Source organism: Fusarium proliferatum (genome assembly GCF_900067095.1).
Source record: "Fusarium proliferatum ET1 genome assembly, contig: FPRO_scaffold005, whole genome shotgun sequence".
Lineage (NCBI taxonomy): Eukaryota > Fungi > Ascomycota > Sordariomycetes > Hypocreales > Nectriaceae > Fusarium > Fusarium proliferatum.
Window position 1 is genome coordinate 2,343,218 of NW_022194794.1, and position 19,456 is coordinate 2,362,673.

At 49.5% G+C, this 19,456-nt stretch overlaps 8 protein-coding genes across 8 annotated transcripts; 5 read left to right on the forward strand and 3 right to left on the reverse strand.

The window, feature by feature from the left end:
* Positions 1–271: 271 nt before the first annotated feature.
* Positions 272–671, reverse strand: FPRO_11017 (uncharacterized protein; the record flags this gene model as incomplete). The annotated part of the gene is made up of 4 exons (XM_031232044.1): positions 272–298; positions 351–432; positions 490–521; positions 576–671. 4 exons carry the CDS (start codon positions 669–671, stop codon positions 272–274), a joined length of 237 nt encoding a protein of 78 aa, XP_031082020.1.
* A 316-nt stretch (positions 672–987) lies between these two features.
* FPRO_11018 (putative Gim complex component GIM3) lies at positions 988–1,590 on the forward strand (the record flags this gene model as incomplete). The annotated part of the gene is made up of 4 exons (XM_031232045.1): positions 988–1,014; positions 1,068–1,196; positions 1,274–1,341; positions 1,398–1,590. 4 exons carry the CDS (start codon positions 988–990, stop codon positions 1,588–1,590), a joined length of 417 nt encoding a protein of 138 aa, XP_031082021.1.
* Positions 1,591–2,511: 921 nt separating this feature from the next.
* Positions 2,512–4,453, forward strand: FPRO_11019 (uncharacterized protein; the record flags this gene model as incomplete). Its single annotated transcript, XM_031232046.1, has 4 exons — positions 2,512–2,560; positions 2,660–2,862; positions 2,937–3,350; positions 3,419–4,453. 4 exons carry the CDS (start codon positions 2,512–2,514, stop codon positions 4,451–4,453), a joined length of 1,701 nt encoding a protein of 566 aa, XP_031082022.1.
* Positions 4,454–4,834: 381 nt separating this feature from the next.
* Positions 4,835–7,999, reverse strand: FPRO_11020 (uncharacterized protein; the record flags this gene model as incomplete). Its single annotated transcript, XM_031232047.1, has 2 exons — positions 4,835–6,540; positions 6,592–7,999. The coding sequence occupies 2 exons, from the start codon at positions 7,997–7,999 to the stop codon at positions 4,835–4,837; spliced, it is 3,114 nt and encodes a 1,037-aa protein (XP_031082023.1).
* Positions 8,000–9,990: 1,991 nt separating this feature from the next.
* FPRO_11021 (putative methionine synthase) lies at positions 9,991–12,404 on the forward strand (the record flags this gene model as incomplete). The annotated part of the gene is made up of 3 exons (XM_031232048.1): positions 9,991–10,063; positions 10,118–10,275; positions 10,335–12,404. The coding sequence occupies 3 exons, from the start codon at positions 9,991–9,993 to the stop codon at positions 12,402–12,404; spliced, it is 2,301 nt and encodes a 766-aa protein (XP_031082024.1).
* A 603-nt stretch (positions 12,405–13,007) lies between these two features.
* Positions 13,008–14,864, forward strand: FPRO_11022 (uncharacterized protein; the record flags this gene model as incomplete). The annotated part of the gene is made up of 1 exon (XM_031232049.1): positions 13,008–14,864. One exon carries the CDS (start codon positions 13,008–13,010, stop codon positions 14,862–14,864), a length of 1,857 nt encoding a protein of 618 aa, XP_031082025.1.
* Positions 14,865–15,696: 832 nt separating this feature from the next.
* On the forward strand, positions 15,697–15,955 carry FPRO_11023 (uncharacterized protein; the record flags this gene model as incomplete). The annotated part of the gene is made up of 2 exons (XM_031232051.1): positions 15,697–15,765; positions 15,845–15,955. 2 exons carry the CDS (start codon positions 15,697–15,699, stop codon positions 15,953–15,955), a joined length of 180 nt encoding a protein of 59 aa, XP_031082026.1.
* A 668-nt stretch (positions 15,956–16,623) lies between these two features.
* On the reverse strand, positions 16,624–17,930 carry FPRO_11024 (uncharacterized protein; the record flags this gene model as incomplete). Its single annotated transcript, XM_031232052.1, has 4 exons — positions 16,624–16,841; positions 16,892–17,044; positions 17,096–17,500; positions 17,561–17,930. The coding sequence occupies 4 exons, from the start codon at positions 17,928–17,930 to the stop codon at positions 16,624–16,626; spliced, it is 1,146 nt and encodes a 381-aa protein (XP_031082027.1).
* Positions 17,931–19,456: the final 1,526 nt, after the last annotated feature.

Here is a 19,456-nt window from a genome sequence, read left to right on the forward strand (position 1 = left end):
AGGTGGGTGGTCTCGTGCGCAAGCGCTATGTTCTTTCAACCTCGCGATGCCCTCTGCCCGGTCGCGGAATCCGTCAGGGGGTAAATCATACAGTGCCTCCATTCCCAACTCTGTAATGTCTGTAATGTCTGCGGTGTATGTGGTACTGTTGTATCATGTCGGATGTCGCGTCTATGCCTGTATGGCTCTCAATGGCGGCGCGGCTCTTGAGGATCGCAACACTGTTGTGAGTCCGGTAGGTTTCGTTGCTTGTCGCAGTTCTTCGTTTTGTTCAACCCTTGAATTTGGTCAAGGTATCCTAGACAGCACGGATCAGCAGATGTGGAGAGAAGATGCTTCACGAGACATACTCTCGTCACCTTCTTGACGCTCCTCGCAGAGAGACCTCGTTCGCCTGACTGTTTCGAATGGATCGCCGCTTCTTTTATAAGGCTTTTGATTTAGTTAGCTTGGATTGTCGCGGTATAGAAGGATTCGTCAGATTCGTACGTTTCCATGAATAGGACGTAGTCGAGGAAGATCTAAGACAAGTAAACATCAGCATCAATTGCGGCCATGAGAACGTTTAAACACACAGTAACATCGGCATTCTTCTTTAAATTGTGGTTTGAATGAGCCTTGATGATCTTCTTGACCGTGGCTTTGGGGTATGGTTTCTTTCCGAGCGCCATGGTTGATGAGAAATGGTTGTTGTTTTAGTTTGTGGTGTTGACAGCGCGTTCTACGGTTGCTACTCTGACCTCACTGATCTAAACTTCGGGAATAAGCCAATCGGCAACGCCCGAAAACCCTACAGTACGTACCTAGCTCACCTTGAGCTTCACACCCTCAAATCGAAGAAGCCCCTGGTTCCGGTGAGGGGTGTACAGTGCCAGGCCAACGGCTGAGAACACGCACTGTAACCCACCTTGGGATTCGGGTTGATTGTGCGCAAGGCTCACAAGCTTGAGATCTGTACAATAGCGATAGCATCTTCGGTCTTCCGCCATGGCTTCATTAGTACAACGTCGTATGGTAAGTTGTCCTTGATCAAAGGTATGATCCTAGTATATCTGACAGCTCTCTAGCTTTCAAAGGCGGACGAGGAGGCAGCCGACGAAGTTGAGGTTCGACGTGAGGACCAGGACAAGATCAACAGATTCAGTCGCCTACACCAGCGAGAAATTTTGTTGGAGGAGGAACTGAGCACAAAAACCGTACGTATACGATGCACAAGCATCGGAATGCCTCCTGAGCTTCGTTGAACACCGACTGATCCAACATTGCTATATAGAAGGAAAAGGAAGAGCTTGACGATTTGTCCACCGAACTTGAACTCGCCGATGAGGACGAAAAGATCCAGTACGAAAGCGAAATACCCCTAAAAGCGAATACCCAACAGACTGACTTGAAAACAGATACAAGATTGGCGATGCCTTTTTTCATGTCTCGGTAGAGCAGGCTCAGGAGATGCTAGAGCAGGCAACAGAGAAGCTCGAGGAAGAGTCAACATCTTTGGAGGAGAAGCTATCATCTATCCGCGAGGAGATGACCCAGCTCAAGGTCGAGCTATATGCCAGATTCGGAAAGCAGATCAACCTAGAGACTTGAACAAAGAAAATCGAAGCTGATACCCCCTCCAAAGAAACCACAAAAAGCCACACCGATTCAGCCGGAAGAATTCTTATCCAGTCTCTCGTGAATGCAGCAATTCTTCTGCACATCACAACGTTTGTGGGCAACCTTATTTGTAATCCCATTGGGGGTCGTCGGTCACGCCCTCCGGTATCGAAAGCCGGGTCAGCAACTCGCATGTCTATGGAACAGCTCAGCTCCTTGGTCTTGTGTCCGGTTGCTATTCCCGGGTTATCGGTCACCCCAAGAACCACTTCGAGCAACCCCAACTTTGATGACCAAACCACAGCGATTCGCTCGCTCTTTGAGTTGATTGAAGCTAATGCGGACCAACTCTCCAGACTATCGAGAATTGAGCCATAGTACCCTGGGAACTGCTCTGGGGAATGATAACAAAGGTTCTCATGACGCCCCGCGACCTCCCCTCAACTGCGGAAGAGGCTCCCGCACATGCTGTAGCCCCTCGCTGCTCAAGCTCCCACACCCGCCGCCTCCATCATCGGCGCCGCGAATCCCACTTTTTACCCACGAGTGCCCCCATATTTGAGGCCCGGCTCCGGATCTCCTGTTGTGGTAGTTATGGGGAATTGCCACACAGATGCCTCTCTCCATGCATTGGATTACGCCTTACAGTAGCCTGAGTAGCACCCCAAATAAGATCAGGAAGAGGGAGGGCGTAGCCACTTAGCCCATAGATATGCAACACCCGGATCGGCCAATTTTGAAGTCATGGGGGAGAAGAGTGCATGCAGAACCTATCCACTTCGTGTGCTTGTCCGTATTGTTCATTCTTTTCCTTGCAACATCACATGAATATAGCTGTTACTGCTGTTTTACTCTTCCAATTGATTGTTTTCTCATGTGAATAGCTTCAGTGTCTCCAGACGCCAAGAAACCATGGCTGCAAGTGAATCCAGTGAGACAACACGGGAACCGTCACCATACCGTAAGTCGTTGCCAATATTCTTCTTCTTCTTCTTCTTCTTCTTCTTCCCGAGACTGAACTATTGTATTCTGGAGTGAACTCGAGCTCACAATTTGTTAGGTGGACGGAGGAGAAGTAGCTCATTCTCAGATCATATGCATCATCTCGACGAAATCGAAGCTCAATCTCGGTATGAGGAAGAGGCAGCGGACCGAGGTCTTGGCGCCCTTCACAACATCCGTTCCCGGACCCGGAGCCGCACAAACGAAGTCCTCGTCACTTGGGAAGTTGACGATCCAGAGAACCCAGTAAATTGGTCAGATGTATGTCCTCAATCAAGCTTCTGCCTCTTCTCAAAATATTGAACGGCTTTATTAATTGTAGAGGCCTATAACAGACAAAAAAGAAATTAGTTCTACTATGTACCTCCGTTCTCGTCATCAACTCTACCATGGGCTCTGCCCTTCCAAGCATGGCCATCCCTGATATCACCAAAGACTTTGGCATCACTTCGGAAGAACAGAGTGTCTTGCCCATTTCTGTTTACCTCATTGGCTATGTGTTAGGCCCAGTTGTTTGGGGTCCTCTCAGCGAGCATTATGGACGACGAGATCTAAGTCTGGTCACCTTTTGTCTCTTCACCGTCTTCACTATGGCTTGTGCTCTGGCTCCCACTTGGCCTGCTCTATTGATCTTCCGCTTCTTCTGTGGAGCGTTTGCTAGTTCACCTATTGCCATTGTGGCTGGTATCCTGGCAGATGTGTATAATGACCCGCGGACCAGAGGCAGAGCCTTTGCTATTTTCATGGTGGTGAGTATATTCTACCTAATAATCTTCAAAGTCTCCTGCATGCATGGTATTAGCTGACCTGCCAATAGTGTACTACTGGTGGTCCCATCCTCTCCCCTATCCTATCTGGTTTCGCTGGCCCTAATATTGGTTGGCGCTGGGTCTTCTGGATTGCTCTCATCATCGCAGGCTCTACACTCGTCCTCATCATCTTCCTTCCCGAGACATATGGCCCGATTCTTCTCTCACGCCGCGCTCGAAAACTCCGCAAGCAAGATCCTTCGTCTCGTGCCATTGCCCCTCGAGACCTCGAGACAACAGACCTGAGACAGCTTCTCACTGTGGTTTTGACTCGCCCTCTTCGCATGATCATATCTGAGCCCATTGTGACAACTTCTTGCGCCTATCTCTCCCTTGTCTACTCCATATTCTACATGTCTTTTCAGGCATTCCCAATCATTTTCCAAGACGTCTATGGCCTTTCACCGGGTGTTACTGGCCTCGCATATCTTCCAATATTTGGTGGTGCAGCTCTGACCCTTCCCATCTTTTGGACATGGGATAACACACTTGCTCGTGCTACAGAGCGTAATGCCCCCTGGGTCCAACGCGAAGAGTATCGTCGTCTACCTCTAGCCTGTCTCGGTGGCCCCCTCTTCGTCGTCTCTCTCTTTTGGCTTGGTTGGTCTGCCCGTGCAGAGATTCCCTTCGCCGCCCCTATGCTTGCCGGCGTCTTGTTTGGGATGGGTTTCATGCTAATCTTCATGGCTATACTCAACTACCTCACAGATGCGTATGAGATCTTTGCTGCCTCTGCGAATGCTGCCGCCTCTACGACACGCTCTCTCTTTGCTGTTGTGCTACCACTTGCCACAAAGCCCATGTTCCGTCAACTCCACATCAATGGTGCATGCTCTCTGCTCGGTGGTCTCAGTGCCCTCATGTGTTTCATTCCGTTTGTTTTCATCTGGAAGGGTCCCAGTATCCGGTCTCGCTCAAAGTTCTGCCTTGCACTACGCGAGCGAAAGGAGGAAATGCAGCGGAAAGAGGACGAGGCGAGAGCTAGAAAGGAGCGTTATGAGCTCAAAGGTGAAAAAACGGAGAAGGAGAAGGAAACTGTTTAGTTACGGTACGGTCTCCTTCTTGCTTGTGCAACCTCTGGTCATCATTCTACCCGCGTTTGATCGAATTGCAGCATAACAGGGTACACGGGAAGGATTGTGAAGTCGCACAAAAGTCTGGCAATAAGTCAAGACACCTGATCTTTTGACAAGGGAGCAGAAGAACAACACTCTGGCATTAGAGATAGCATACGTAAGGCTTGTTACTTGCAGCAGGCCACAAAGACAGAATGCATAAAATTCCATAGTCGACCTTCGTTCACAAGTACATGGTGCTTGTCATGTCTCCCCCTTCCATAGGATATCTAGTATTTTCACAAGTGTGCTTGCCGGCCAATATAGCCGTAGTAATAAATTGAGTTTCTTTTAAACAGACTGCTACGGTTAAGTCGAGCCCTTTTCGGGGGTGTGAAGTTGAGTATGAGGCTCCACGTCTTTGATATTGGTTGAGGAATTGCTCAGGGGAGTGTCCCTGATGCTCTCGGGTCCCGTTAGCGGTGTGTTCTGGTCTTTCACCTTGCTGGATTCTGCTTCTGTGCTAGTTCTTGTTTCTCCGTCCATGGCATCATTCGAAAATCGACTCCTCGGCGTAACGAATACATCTGTTGCAGCAATACTCTCTCTGACCACGCTTGGTGTAAGCGGGACTGTTGGGTACTCGGCGACTTCGGCAACTTCGTCGTGTTTCGAATGCCGTTGACCAATCGCTTCGTGCATTAAAGCAACTACTCTATCACCCAAGCTTCTGGAAGACTGTGGCTTCGATAGCTCCCTGCTCGGGACGTGTAGGTGAAGCTCCCCCTTCATGTTGCTGATCTCTCTCCCCAGCGCTTGAAGCTCGTTATATCCAGATTCGGAAGGGCGAATCCCCATTTCGGGATATTCCATACAAGCTGAACTTAAGGCAGCATGTCTTCTGAAATGATCTTGACTGACACGATGTCTAATACCTTTTGATGGGATAATCCGTCCCATCTTTGACTTGACCAGGTTACCAAATTTGGTTGAAAAAGACCGTGGCAGAGTACGTGCACGCTGCTCTGCCTCATCAAGGGGCGCATCTGTGGCCCATCTAATCTGACCTTCAGACATCATATGCTTGACCGCAAAATCTCTAGGATGCACCCGGTCTCTATCTGTCGCGTTCTTATTCCTCTCCTCTCTATTGTGGGACGGGAATCTGGACCAAGACTTTGGAGGCTCTGTGAGTCGTGTTGACCTCACGTCTCCAGCTGATTCCCCTATCCTAGGTCGCATTGTGGCAACCCAGCGCTCAATCAGCCACTTTGAGTTCCCTGGCGAGGACAGCTCATCCGTTGTGGGAGTTAGTTGAGAGGCCTCTCGTCCCGTATCTGAGACACTTTTGGTGCTATTTCTAGATGCTCCGGGCTGATTCAGTGATCTGTTGGAGGACTGACTTCTCTGGCTCGGCTTTGCTGTGCTTAAATGGATACTACTACTGTGCCTTCTCTCAGCTTCAAGTCTGATGGCCCGTTGCCACAGGTCTGTTGCGCTCTCTCGGTGCTCTAATCCTGGCTTCTGATACTCCTCGGTAGGCAGCTGACTCATGTGAGGTCGAATGCTCAAGTTCGAACGACCCTTTGACCTGTCACTCGCTTCTCTTTCGTGCCCTCCTAATCTTTCCATAGGGATGAGCAGGTAATTTTGCCCTTTGGGTGGCCCAGAAGAGCCATCTTTTTTTCGGACGTCAATGCCATCAGATTTCGCCCTCAGGTGGCTCGGAATTGCCAGCTGGATCTTGCTTCTGAAGGATTTATGGACAGTTGGTGGCAGCGAAGATTCGGAAAACTCCTCACGGAAACGGGTTACCACTCTTTTCTCTGATTTCTTCAGTGCTAATGCTTCACTGAAACGTCGCCTAATGGACCGGAGCTCAGCCTCACGTTGCAGGAAGCTGGCAGATTCTGATTGAGCCAAGGAGGTCGTGTCTTGTGGAGGCTTCACTGGAAATTTAACGTTGTTAAAGTTTTCATAAGACTGGGACTTTATCTGGGGCACGCCGATATTCACACTCTTGGAGTTCTGGTCATTTGTATTTTCCTGGTCTTGGGAAGAAGTATAGCTTCGCCCTTTTCACAATGTTAGTCGTCATTGGAAAGTGATAGTTTGAAATCACTTACATTTGAATGGAGATAACTCCATGCTATCCAGGTCCTTGGGGCCAAGTTTATAAAGATTCTGCTGAGATTGCCTTGGACTAGGACGTAACTTTGATGGGTCACTTGGAGACGTGTTGTCGGTAAATGAATTGAGAAGCGCTGTTACAGTCGGGCCCCATGGCAACTCTCCAGATAGGCTTGATATTTCGTAGCGATCATTCTTTGCCTTGAAATTGGACCGAGAGTATGTTTCCACCGTGTTGGGTATGTCAATAATGGTTGGTTCATGGGGCATATTAGGATTTCCATTTGCTGGTGTCTCTCGAGTCTCTTGGACATGATCCCCCTCCGCCCGTGTTAGTGAAGAAGTGTTGTAATCAGTTAGCTTGGTGTCTTCAGTTGGTTCAAGTTCATCTTCTTCGTCAAGGAAAAGAGTTGAGTTGTCTCTTGAGCGGAGACCCTGGGCTATGAGCCATACGCCAAGAGCAGAATGCCCGTCTCCTGAAGAAGCATGACGGCTGTTGAAGCTGCTATCTGGTCCCAGAATACGGTCGAGACGTCCAGTGCCGTTTGACAGCTGGAAAGATTTCTGAGAATGTGTGAAGTTGCCGTCTTCACTCGCTGAAACGTGCCTCTTGGGGTAAGAAGGGGAGAGTCTTGGATGCACGTCATCTTGTCTCCAATCATCAGCGCCGTTAATTGACTCTGATGTCTGTGAAAATGTCTCTTGTGGTCTATTTTCACCTTGTTGAGGAACTCGACTGTCTTGGTGCGTGTCCTGATCGACTTGATCCAAGTCGAATGGAGTAGAATGTCCATTGCGAGAAAAAGACTTGCTAACGCCGAATTCAATAGCATCTCGGGGTCCAGAATTAGGCAATGTCAAATCAACGACTGAAACCATATACTGAATACTGTTCGCCGGCTTACTCTCAATCTGATCATCCGACTCGTCCGACTTTAGTTCATCCTGAATCCTTTGATGCATGATGCGCTTCAATTCGGCTCTGCGTGCAATCTCCTCTTCACTGTTCCCAACAGAAACATGGGATGGATGGTCTCCATTGTTACTATGTGAGATGGTGCGAATGAGCTTGTTGCGTACACTATCAAACGCAGTGCTGGACTTTTTTGTTGGCTGCGCTCGATCTTGATCTGAATCTGAATCGTCGTCATCCATATGCTGACGTATGACAGAGCCGCTCTCGAAAGAACTATTCCGTACTGGTATTGCCCAAGCCGTGTTTGGCAAGCCTATGATGGACTGTCGGTTCTTCTCACTGGTTTCTTGGTGTTCTTCCTCAGCAGGAGGAGCCAGAACAGGAATTGGCTGGAGAGCTACATCGTTTGCTGTAAATTCCGAATTCTGCTTACGGCGTTTTGGGATCTTGCAACAACAAAGGAGTTTTGAGAGGTTGAAGGAAGGCATTAGTAAGGCTTTGGGGGATAGAGGTACTCTTCCAAGAAACGACCAAAAAGTAGTGAAGGGTCAGTCACCAAAAGAAAGAAGTCATAAGGATCGTCCAAAATGAAGCGTATTGATGAAACAGGGTTACATCTTCCTGGAGAGATCGGGTGGAAGCCTGGTAGCGTTTGGTTCCATTGAGGCCATCACGACTTCCATATCTGTTCCTTCCTATCTGTCTCCCTACCGCTTGTTCATTGGAAGGTGCAACGCAGTCACCACGAGGTCAGCCTGGACCTGGAGAGTCAAAATCACTTGACCGATCCATTCTGCGAACTGTTGGAGAAGGAGACGACGACCTGACCTTCTATCATGCTGTTTTGACTCTCTCAATCGACATTAGGTGTTACTGCTGTGTGTTGTTGAGCATCAGATCTCTCTTGATCAAAAACAATGCAACACACCTACCTAACCTGGAGCTGTACCATATTATTATCTTTCCTGTTATGAGTCGTGTAAGTAGACAGTATAGAATAAGATTCGTCATAGAGCAATTAAACAGTTTTCTAGTGGATGCATCTTCTTAAAAAATATATATCAAGTTTTCGGCACTCTCCTTGATGCATCTTGGCTTGTCATATGTGCGTAGTCCAAATCCTCTAAACTCCGAAAATTTCCGGTGTAAGCGCAATTCCTACAACATCACAACAACACAACGCTAAAGCACGTGGTCGGTCTCTAGTAAGATAGGCCGTTGCAAACCATGAGTAGGAAAATCCGACACCGTTGAACGAGAAGTTAGGACACGTCCTCCTGTGGGAGGCTACGAATGGTCGATCTTTTCAACAAAGTGGGTTGCAAAACGACGCCAAAGGCCGATCTGCGGCGAGGTAGAAATTGGCCTCAGCACTTCTTTCTGCTTCCTTTGCTCCATTGTAGCTCTTGAGAGAGGAGAAAATTGGTTGATGAGGTGATTGGCATCCAAGCACGCAATTCGGGAGCCGAGCAAAGATTCATTGAGGCGTACTAGCCCCATTGTGCCCTGCGAGAACGGTGAATACCCCTGCCACAAGCTGCAGAGCTGCTGCAAACTGCCCCTCCATTAGCGCCCACCGACAGCCCGTGAGCCGTGGAAAGGGCCCTGAAAATCCACTCCGGCAACCGCCTCCTCCGATTAACCAACCGCCTCGTACGCTAAGTACGAATACGTGAGATTCGAGGTGGATGTTGTTAGAGGCTCCCGCCTGAGTTGTCCTCAGGGGGTAAGAAAACAGCAAACCTTACTGTAGGGTGTCAAAATAAACCTAGCAAAAGTTATCCTAAACTTAGGCTATATTACCTAAGTCTTTTTGTCATTTAGGATTGAGGTCCTGTGTTTTCTTTCCTCCTCTAAGGTTGTACAGGCCCGTAGGTAGCACCGTAGCAGCAGTAGTAGTAACAGTGGTAGTGGCTAGAGTGGCCGTCAGTGGCAGGCAAGCTACTCCTTCACTTATCGGTGAATGGAGTGGGTAGACGAATGGTGTAAGATATCTTGAGTGCTCCGGCGCCAATCAAACCAGCGGCGTAGCTTTCCTCGACCACTTTTTTACCCCTCCCCCGCTTTCGGCCTGGCTTGGTTGGTCCCCTCTGATTTTTCGTCTGAGCAAGCTCAAAACGTTCTTCTACTCTCGACTCCCAATTTTTCTTCCCTTCCCTTTTCCTCTCTTCTTCATCTCACTCTTTCCCTTTGCTCTATCTCGAAAAGGATCTTCCAATTGATCCAATTTGGCACAGACAGGGGCTCTTGACCACTTTGTACGTGAAGCTCTTCACAGTTCTTCCACCTTTCTCAACTCCCCGCCAGCTCCCCTCCATCCATCCAGTCCAGCCCTGCTCGATTTCCTCCGCCCCTCTCCCCGCTGTCACCCCCGCCTGCACCGTGCTCTTAACCAGAACTTCAAAATAAAAGACTAACCTGACAACACCAGTTATACCCAAATCAAGAATTAGAAGAAGCAGTTGAATCAACCGCAAAGATGGTTCAGTCCGCTATCCTCGGTTTCCCCCGTATGGGTGTTAACCGTGACCTGAAGAAGGCCACTGAAGCTTGTCAGTCTTCCGCAAATCTCTGACTCGTGTCATCATCGACTAACCAAACTTTAGACTGGGGTGGAAAGATCTCTCAGTCCGACCTCCTCGCTGAGGCCAAGCGCCTCCGTCTTGCTCACTGGAAGATCCAGCAGGATGCCGGTGTCGACATCATCCCCAGTAACGACTTCGCCCTCTACGACCAGGTCCTCCACCAGATTCAGGACTTCGGTGTACGTATCTCCCTCAACTTGGAGTCATAGAACAACATTTGCTGACCCACATCCTTTAGGCTGTTCCCGAGCGATACACCAAGGATGGCCTTGACCCCATTGACCAGTACTTCGCCATGGGCCGTGGTCACCAGAAGGAGGGTGTCGATGTCCCCTCTCTGGAGATGGTCAAGTGGTTCGACTCCAACTACCACTACGTCAAGCCTACTCTCCAGGACAACCAGACCTTCAAGCTCACTGACAGCCCTAAGGCTGTTGCCGAGTTCAAGGAGGCTAAGGACGCTGGCATCAACACCCGTCCCGTCCTCGTTGGTCCCGTTTCTTTCCTCCACCTCGGCAAGGCCGACCGTGGCCAGTCTGTCGAGCCCATCGACCTTCTTGAGAAGCTCCTCCCCGTCTATGAGCAGATCCTCACCCAGCTGAAGGAGGCTGGTGCCGAGACTGTCCAGATTGATGAGCCTGTCCTCGTCTTCGATCTTCCCCAGAAGACCAAGGATGCCTTCAAGCCCGCCTATGAGAAGTTCGCCAGCCTTGGTGACAAGATCCCCAAGATTGTCTTCACTACATACTTCGGTGACATCGTCCACAACCTCGACCTCGTCCCCAAGGACGTCTATGGTGTCCACATCGACCTTGTCCGCAACCCCGAGCAGCTCGAGAAGGTTCTCGGTGCTCTCGGCTCCAATACCATCCTCTCTGCTGGTGTCGTCGACGGCCGCAACATCTGGAAGACCAACCTGAAGCGTGCTATCGAGACCGTTGAGACCGCTATCCAGAAGCTCGGCAAGGACCGTGTCATCGCTGCCACCTCCAGCTCTCTCCTCCACACCCCTCACACTCTTGCCAGCGAGAAGAAGCTGGACCCCGAGATTGCCGACTGGTTCTCTTTCGCCACTGAGAAGGCTTCTGAGATTGCTCTCATTGCCAAGGCCGTCACTGAGGGCCCTGCCTCCGTCCGCGAGCAGCTTGAGGCTAACGCCAAGTCCATCAAGGCTCGTGCCGACTCTCCCCGAACCAACGACCCTCAGGTCAAGGAGCGCCAGTCCAAGGTCACCCAGAAGGACTACGAGCGCAAGAGCGAGTTCACTACCCGTATCAGCCAGCAGCAGAAGAAGCTGAACCTTCCCCTCTTCCCCACTACCACTATCGGATCTTTCCCCCAGACCAAGGAGATCCGAGTTCAGCGAAACAAGTTCACCAAGGGCGAGATCACCGCTGAGGAGTACGACCGCTTCATTGAGAAGGAGATCGAGGAGAACATCAAGATCCAGGAGGAGCTCGACCTCGATGTCTTCGTCCACGGCGAGCCTGAGCGTAACGACATGGTCCAGTTCTTCGGTGAGCGATTCCAGGGCTATGCTTTCACCACACACGCCTGGGTTCAGTCCTATGGTTCTCGATGCGTCCGACCCCCCATCATCGTCGGTGACATCTCTCGACCTCAGCCAATGACCGTCAAGGAGTCCAAGTACGCCGTGTCGGTCTCCAAGAAGCCCATGAAGGGTATGCTTACTGGCCCCGTCACCTGCCTTCGATGGTCTTTCCCTCGTGACGACGTCCATCAGTCCGTCCAGGCTGAGCAGCTTGCCCTTGCCCTCCGTGACGAGGTCGTTGACCTTGAGAAGGCCGGCATCGACGTCATCCAGGTCGATGAGCCCGCTCTCCGTGAGGGTCTTCCTCTCCGCTCCGGTGAGGAGCGTGATGCCTACCTCAAGTGGGCCGTCCAGGCTTTCCGCCTCTCCACCGCCGGTGTTGAGGACGCCACTCAGATCCACTCCCACTTCTGTTACTCTGAGTTCCAGGACTTCTTCCACGCCATCGCTGCCCTCGATGCCGACGTTCTGTCCATTGAGAACAGCAAGTCTGATGCCAAGCTCCTCCGGGTCTTCGTCGACTCTGAGTACCCCCGCCACATCGGACCTGGTGTCTACGACATCCACTCTCCCCGTGTCCCCAGCGAGCAGGAGATCAAGGACCGCATCGAGGAGATGCTTCAGTTCCTTAAGCCCGAGCAGCTCTGGATCGACCCTGACTGTGGTCTCAAGACCCGTCAGTGGAAGGAGACCAAGGAGGCGCTTGCCAACATGGTTAACGCCGCCAAGTACTTCCGTGCCAAGTACGCCAAATAAATGCCAACCCATAATTGTATAAGAGGTTGATGACGGTGATGAAGGCGTATGAGTATTGTGTTAATAGCATTTTTGTGGAGGCTGTTCTTCAAAACAGCTACGATTTCAACATCGGCGTTTGGGACTGGCCTAAAAAATGGACCAGATATGTTTGTGGTAAAATCCTAAAAGTTAACCTGTGGATTAGGATCTGGGTACGGCTGGTTTGGCGAGCATTCAACATTTGCATATACCCTCCCGATTGGGAGCAGATGAGGGTCTAAAATCAACAAATTGACCTATTTTTCATGATGATGATGAAACTTTTGTTCCTTCTCTACAATTGCTGTGACTGGTTGCCATACTAAACAACTGAATGAATGCTTGTGTAGATATTGTAAATGACATCCCCAACGTTGGAGTCATGGTGTTTTGGTCTGATGAAGTGAGGTTGGAACTCATCACGTGCCCACGCGTCGTGAGCTATCGAGCCCCACGCCACAACGCGCTTCTTTGTTATCCTTGTCTTTCAAGCGACGATGTCAATTTATGCTTAACGTTCTTCAATATTAAGGATTCATCCCCACATGTGACCTCTGAAGCGATGCGTCACTACTCGCCAGGATGCCTCCGATTGTAATACTTGATTCTGATGATGAAGATGAGGATGGCAGCTTTTCTCCGCCTCCAAATATACAGGCACCATTGTCATTTGGACCAGCCGAGATTGAAGCTCAGACTGAAGCTGCAAATGATTCTTCTGGAGGTGTAAGCCGTGCGACGACTTCAACAAACCCGTCATTCTTTCAAAATATTTACAATGAGCAGAATGATGCAGCCCGTGGATATGTTCCAGAGGCGACAGCCAGATCACATGATCAAGATCAACATTCGGTCTCAAGCTCTGAGATGACAACACCAGCACCTTTCAAAAGAACGGTGACGGGACTTATTGAACCATCTTCAGTACCGTCTGAAAGGGATCAGGCAACAAAAAGAGGACAGACCAACGGAAACGGTCCAGATGAATGGACCCAGGCCTCGACACCAGGCAGAAGAAAGGCGCCCATGGCTGTTATGGACGATATGTGGGATGTACCAAGTTCACCTGATGAGCGTCCTGTTAGACCTAAGATAAAGCTCAAGGTCAAGAGTTCGAAGGCTCAGTCTGATTCCACCTCCGATTCTCGTCACGCGCAAGAGTTGGACAAACTAGGAAAGCCTCCAAGCTCCAAGTCTGGGCGATCAGATGGCTCACCTTCAGGCAAGAAGCGTAGAAAAGTCAGTCTATCAGAGCCGCCTTTCCAAGGTTCCAACGATGTCGACTTGGTTGCTATCCCTTTCAGCCATGAAAACGAAAGGGAATGCCATGAATCCCAGCCAGCGCCAACACCGAGCATGCTCCCGCCAACATTACCAGTCAATCAAGACGATTCTTTCTTCATTACCACAAATCCGCTTACTGAAGCCCAGAAGCTGGAGTACGAGAGTGTGCAATTGCCTTCTAGTGACAGCCAGAATCACCAACTCCCTCCGGTCCGTCAGTTCGAAATCAATCTTGCGTCAAGCGGAGATGCAACAAACATCAACACTCCCAGAAGCCATACTCATTATCTTATGAGTACCGCTCCTCCTCCGCCTTCAAGTGTGATGGACCCAAACAAAGCAGCAATCGGACAAGCCACTGGAAACAGGTGGGATTCATCTCCTGACGTCATCTCCGCCATCGATTCGCCTCCCAAACGAAAAGCAATGAGACAACTAGAGCAAATAAGGAATGGTGACTCACCCAAGCCTGCAAATGACAAGACTATGCATGAACAGGAACCAGAACAACCGGAGCTTCCAGCCATGCAAGAAGATGCTCTTGATAATTATGAGCCTGAAAAGGTAACAAAGACAAAGAAATCAAGGGGCCGGCCAAAGAAGAAGACCATAGAAGAGCCCACAGCAATGCCAGAGGCACCTTCACCTCGACCAGAGGTTGTCACGCCTGTCACGAAACCCAAGAAGAAGCGTGGGAGACCAAGAAAGTCAGATCAAGCAGGCGCAAGGGAGGAGAGTCCAAAAGTTGATCCGTCAGCATCTACAAACGATGCGTCGCTATCTGAAGATGCTGTGCGGCCAGAGAAAAAGCCCAAGATAGACATTGATGAGTCTGAAAGCAAAGATGAGCTAGCAGATGAAAGCGAAATGGAACCCTCGCTGAAGAGCAAGAGTCGAGAAAGTTCTATCCTGAAGGAATCCGACACAAACATCCTTGCCAAGTCTGTGTCCAGTTTGGACGATGACGCGGCGTCGAAAGCTTCAGATGCTGTAACAGAAGAGAAAGAAGAAAAACCAGAGAAACCAGCAATCACAAGCAGAAGCTCAACGCCCTCCAAGGGATTGTCAGCAATCATCAGCAAACCCGTCTATCGAGTCGGATTGAGCAAAAAGTCGAGGATTGCGCCTTTGCTGAAGTGTTTGCGTAAGGAGTAAAGACTGTTGGCTTTTTGGGACTCAGCGAGGATGGTGGCTTGGTGATTGCATTTATGGCGTTGTATGACTTGTATCTGGTCTATGAAAGGCCTTGAATCACATTCGATATCCGTTGCTTAGGGGGGGTGAAGTTATAGGTGGTGGGCGAAGATGCCCGCCTTGATTAAGCATGGCGTTCTGGTAATCATATTATGGGCATCAGGGTAATAGTAGCTAGGATCATGATGACAGACTACTTGCTTCTTCTTACAATAGATCTTATATTAAAAACATGTTTATTGTTACCTTGTATTCAACGTAAACCAGCAATCCGTGCATTTATTTGTGTTGTGACTGTTATCAGAGCGTATATTCTGCCTTCAGTCCCCGAGTTGAAATAGAGCCCTTCTGGCATCTACCTCCTGTGCCTTAAGACTGATGAAATGGTATAAAACATCAGCTTTTTGTCTCTATGCATCGAGCAAATTGTTGATCCAGCATAACATCTTTTGTTGGACTGCTACTGCTTGGTGTATGCCTGATCAAACCGCAATTAGAGCAAACGACTGACAGCATCACGACCAGAAGAAGCGATGAGAAGCGAGAACTAACAAACCAGAACGTCAAATCAAGAATGCTCATCAAACAGAGAGAGAGAGAAAGAGAGAGAGAAGTCACTGGAAAAGTATAAATCCCCCCTGACTCTCTCACTTCTGAATATCTTTCCATCTCATCAACAACAACAACTCCCCATACATACTCCACTCTGATCTACTTACAGCTGCTCTACACTCTACAACACATACACATACACAAAACTTAACAAACTCCTCTACTCAATTCACCATTCATCATGTCTGGCGTCGAGAAAACCAACAACCCCATAACCAAGGATGCTGCGGCGCGGATCCAGTCCAACGAAGTAAGTCTTCTCCCCTATGCCCAGCATACAATTCAGTCCTCCCAAAACATACAGAGAAATACTTACACTCATCAAAAAGGCCAAGAATGGCAAGGACACCGGCTTTGACTCTCGAGCTCAGGCTGCAGCTGACAAGAACGCCAATGAGGCGGCTAAGCAGGGCAACGGACAGGGAGAACAGAAGAAGTGAGAAGTTAGATGCGAATGACTTTCGGAGGTATCGATGAGCATCGATGGAGATTCAATTCGGTTGTGAAGAAAGGAAAGGGAATGGTTCTTGTCTACCTAGAAAGTAACCTATAGAGGTTACTTTATCACTCAATGGCAGCAATTTGATGAACTAGATCGGTAAACATGTCTCCTCTGATAACTTGCTCTTTTCTCATAATGATTCTGTGAAGCACCGCGATGCCCATTCTTGTTCCAAGCCAAGTCTATAGAGATTTTGAGACTACGAGGCTTTCATATGTGCTCTATATAAGGTCCATGGTGTCTGACCAGTAGGCTGGATGTCAGAGGCTCAGCAGAACGCGGCAGTAGTAATATAAAATGAGTAGATTTCTTATTCCAGAGGACAGCCAATTTGGTGTTCCCGTTGTCTTCTGTCCTTTTCAGACTTCAGTCTTCTGTTTCGAGGTATTCATGTCATCACCCACCCCTGAACAACTAACCACCCACATGTGATAGCTGGAGATAAATCACTAATTCCCAAACGCCCGTTCGTAATGCATGCATGCTTCTGCATTGGGTTCCGGGTACCAACCATCCAAATCGACAGATACCTTTCCCAATAATTGCTTGGCCACCTGATATTCCTACTTATTCCACCAACACGCAATTGGGTAGATTCTGTTCAAGTTAATTCTCATCATCCATTTGATGGATGTGCTTCTTGACAAACTCAAATGACGAGAAAAATATGGCGTTCACAACGCATGACCGGCTCATAGAAACCCCTAGGCCACGGTACATATGACGCTTGAAGAATTCGATCTTTGGCGCAGGCTCGACCTTTTCCCCTTTGGAATAGAGTAACGAGTTTCGCTGGTAGATGCTTTTAGCTGAATCGATCGGGTCTGTCAATTGTGAGTAAAGGGAATTCACAATGAGGTGCAGCTCATCTTACAGATCATTGCCCACGATACTAAACCACACATACCGCCAGCGGCAACAACAGCCACTTTGTTACTGTTGGGATGATCGCCAGCCAATGTATTTCCAATTTGTTTTCCGCTTTCATACACCATAAAATAGATAGCAGTGCCTAATGTGTCACGAACTGCAAATTGTTAGCCAGTGCAGAAACCACATCATTCGAACGGCCACTCACGGAGATGAAGCTTCAGGCCAGTATACAGACCAAAAATACCCCGGTGTTTTATGATGTTCGCCATTGTCCGTAAGGTGCCCTTATTTTGGTAGCTAGCTGCCACAGCGTGACTGCCTTTATTGGTCGATCCGCGTTCAGCGAGCAGTACAGAGACCTGCGCACTGAGCTTGGTGAGCTCGAAAGGACAGGCGAGAAAGGTTATACAAGAGCCAGCGGTCGCACCAGCAGCGCCAAAGCATGCGACCGAGTAGAGATTCGGATATGTGCCAGGGCGATTAACATGGCCAATGATATCAAAGCCGAAGTTCTGCTTAACCCAAGCTGAATAAGAGTATTTGGCACGTTGGTAGATCGAAAAGGAGACGGTGCGGACAAGCGTTATACTTGCCATCGGTGCTGTGACGCCTGCAATGTCGGGTTAGTCAATTGCGACCGACTACACCCTGTCAATTGGTTGTAACATACCTCGAAAGAAGCCGCCAAGCTTCTCAGCATGATATGTTTTGCGAACACAGTCGAGAAATCCATTGTAGTGGTAGGTCTGCATGCGAGTCTTGACGCTGTCAAGTGGGAAAGCGGCGAGGGTAGAGAATACGCTGGAAGAGCTGGCTGCGATTTCTGTTCGGTAACGTTTAACAAATCGGTTGGAAGGGCTATTTTTCGGTACTGCAGAGACGGCCGCACCCGTTGCAGTCAAAGCCGTGGTCTCGCCATCGCGTCGCCCTCCAGCGCCGAGAGGCATGCTGATGGCAGAAGTTGTTGCTGGAGATAGTGACGACAATTGCGATTGATGGCCTGTGACATCTTGGGGGGCCAATTTAGCTCCAGTGGTCATTGCTTCCTCCCGTTCTCCGGGATAGAGAGCGATTGGACCTCAAGCCGGAGCACCGACTAGAGGGCACGGGCGTGCGCAGCCCAAGAGGTAGAATATAAATATAGTCGAGGTATAGCTTTATTTGGAGGCGCGGTCGAAACACGGCCTATCGAGAGCAGCCGTAGGGTCCATTCAGACGCGAGGCACCGGAGAGTCGAGTACAGGTACAGAGACGTTTGGATGGGAAAAGATGATCGGGTGGGTTTAGAGGACCCAGATCGGAGGTCGGGGGGCGGAGCGGCGTCGGGATATCGGTGGTGCTCTGCACGGGCTCGGGCATCCGGGTGCCCTCGGCAGAGGACGGCGACGACAACGGAAGCGACGATGCTGATGATTGCAGTTCCTTTACACAGAAGATCAATTAATGAGAAAAGATAAGAAGAGGAGAGTTGAAGGATCAAGGTCTGAGACCAAAGGTGGAGATTAATCTAGTATGGGCAGCAGGAACTGACCTTACCTTATGGTGCGAGTTAATTGGTAGGAAAGGTAAGGTAGATCTTGACGGGAAGAAAGTGGTAATGGAGGACGGCATGCGCAGGCGGGGGAGGGAACAGGTCATGCCTGCCTCCCGGACTTGATACTTTTCTTCGGTGTCAAACTTCCAAACCAAACCAGATCAAACAGCCCCTCGGACGGGAAGGAACAGCCCACCCACCTCAAGTTTCAAGGTCGCGGGGTTTGACCGAGCAAACAAAGGCACAATCCGACCTCTTTCTTGGTTCCTGGCTCCCCCTCGATGACACCTCTTCGAAGATCGTTTAGAGCTTCCGTGCCCTGTAATTGATCCCTCCCCTTCGCTGCGAGCTGCTGTATCTCAGTGGTACATCATCTGCCGGCCGGGGGCGTTCATCACATGTTTATGGGGAAATACTTGAGTTGACTTTATACTACGACTACGACTACGACTACGACTACGACTATGCAAATTGAATCCTTGTCAATATTAAGACTCGAATACTCTCGCTATTGACTCCTCGACCGAGATAACGTCCGTCGACCCATTTCCGCGGATGCAATAACACAACCAAAGTCTCAGTGTCCAAATTATGACCCGATATCCCATGTCATCAAGCGGACTTCAATGTCCGGGTCAATTAGCTTGCAACCGTCTGTTAGCTAGGCACTTACCTTACTTTGCGTTCGCCCAATAACAACCACTGTAAATCCTCACCCCGCAATCATAGGATGCATCATTTGGGGTTGGACAGCCGCGTTAACCTCAGCACGAAAGGCCTTCTCTTTGGCCACTCCATTTTGTGCTTCACAAACGATCACCACCACCAGGACCTCAAAACTCCCAAGATCGACGCCTCTTGATGCATTCAGCCGTCGAGACATTTGGCTATCATGCATCATGCCTTAAAGAGTAGTTGACTCGGCAGGATAAAACCAACCATTACGACCACAATGATCGCGAGCAAACCATGTATGGTAATGCACACATCTCACGCATGGAGCAAGCAACCTCCTGCGCGAATGCAGCTGTG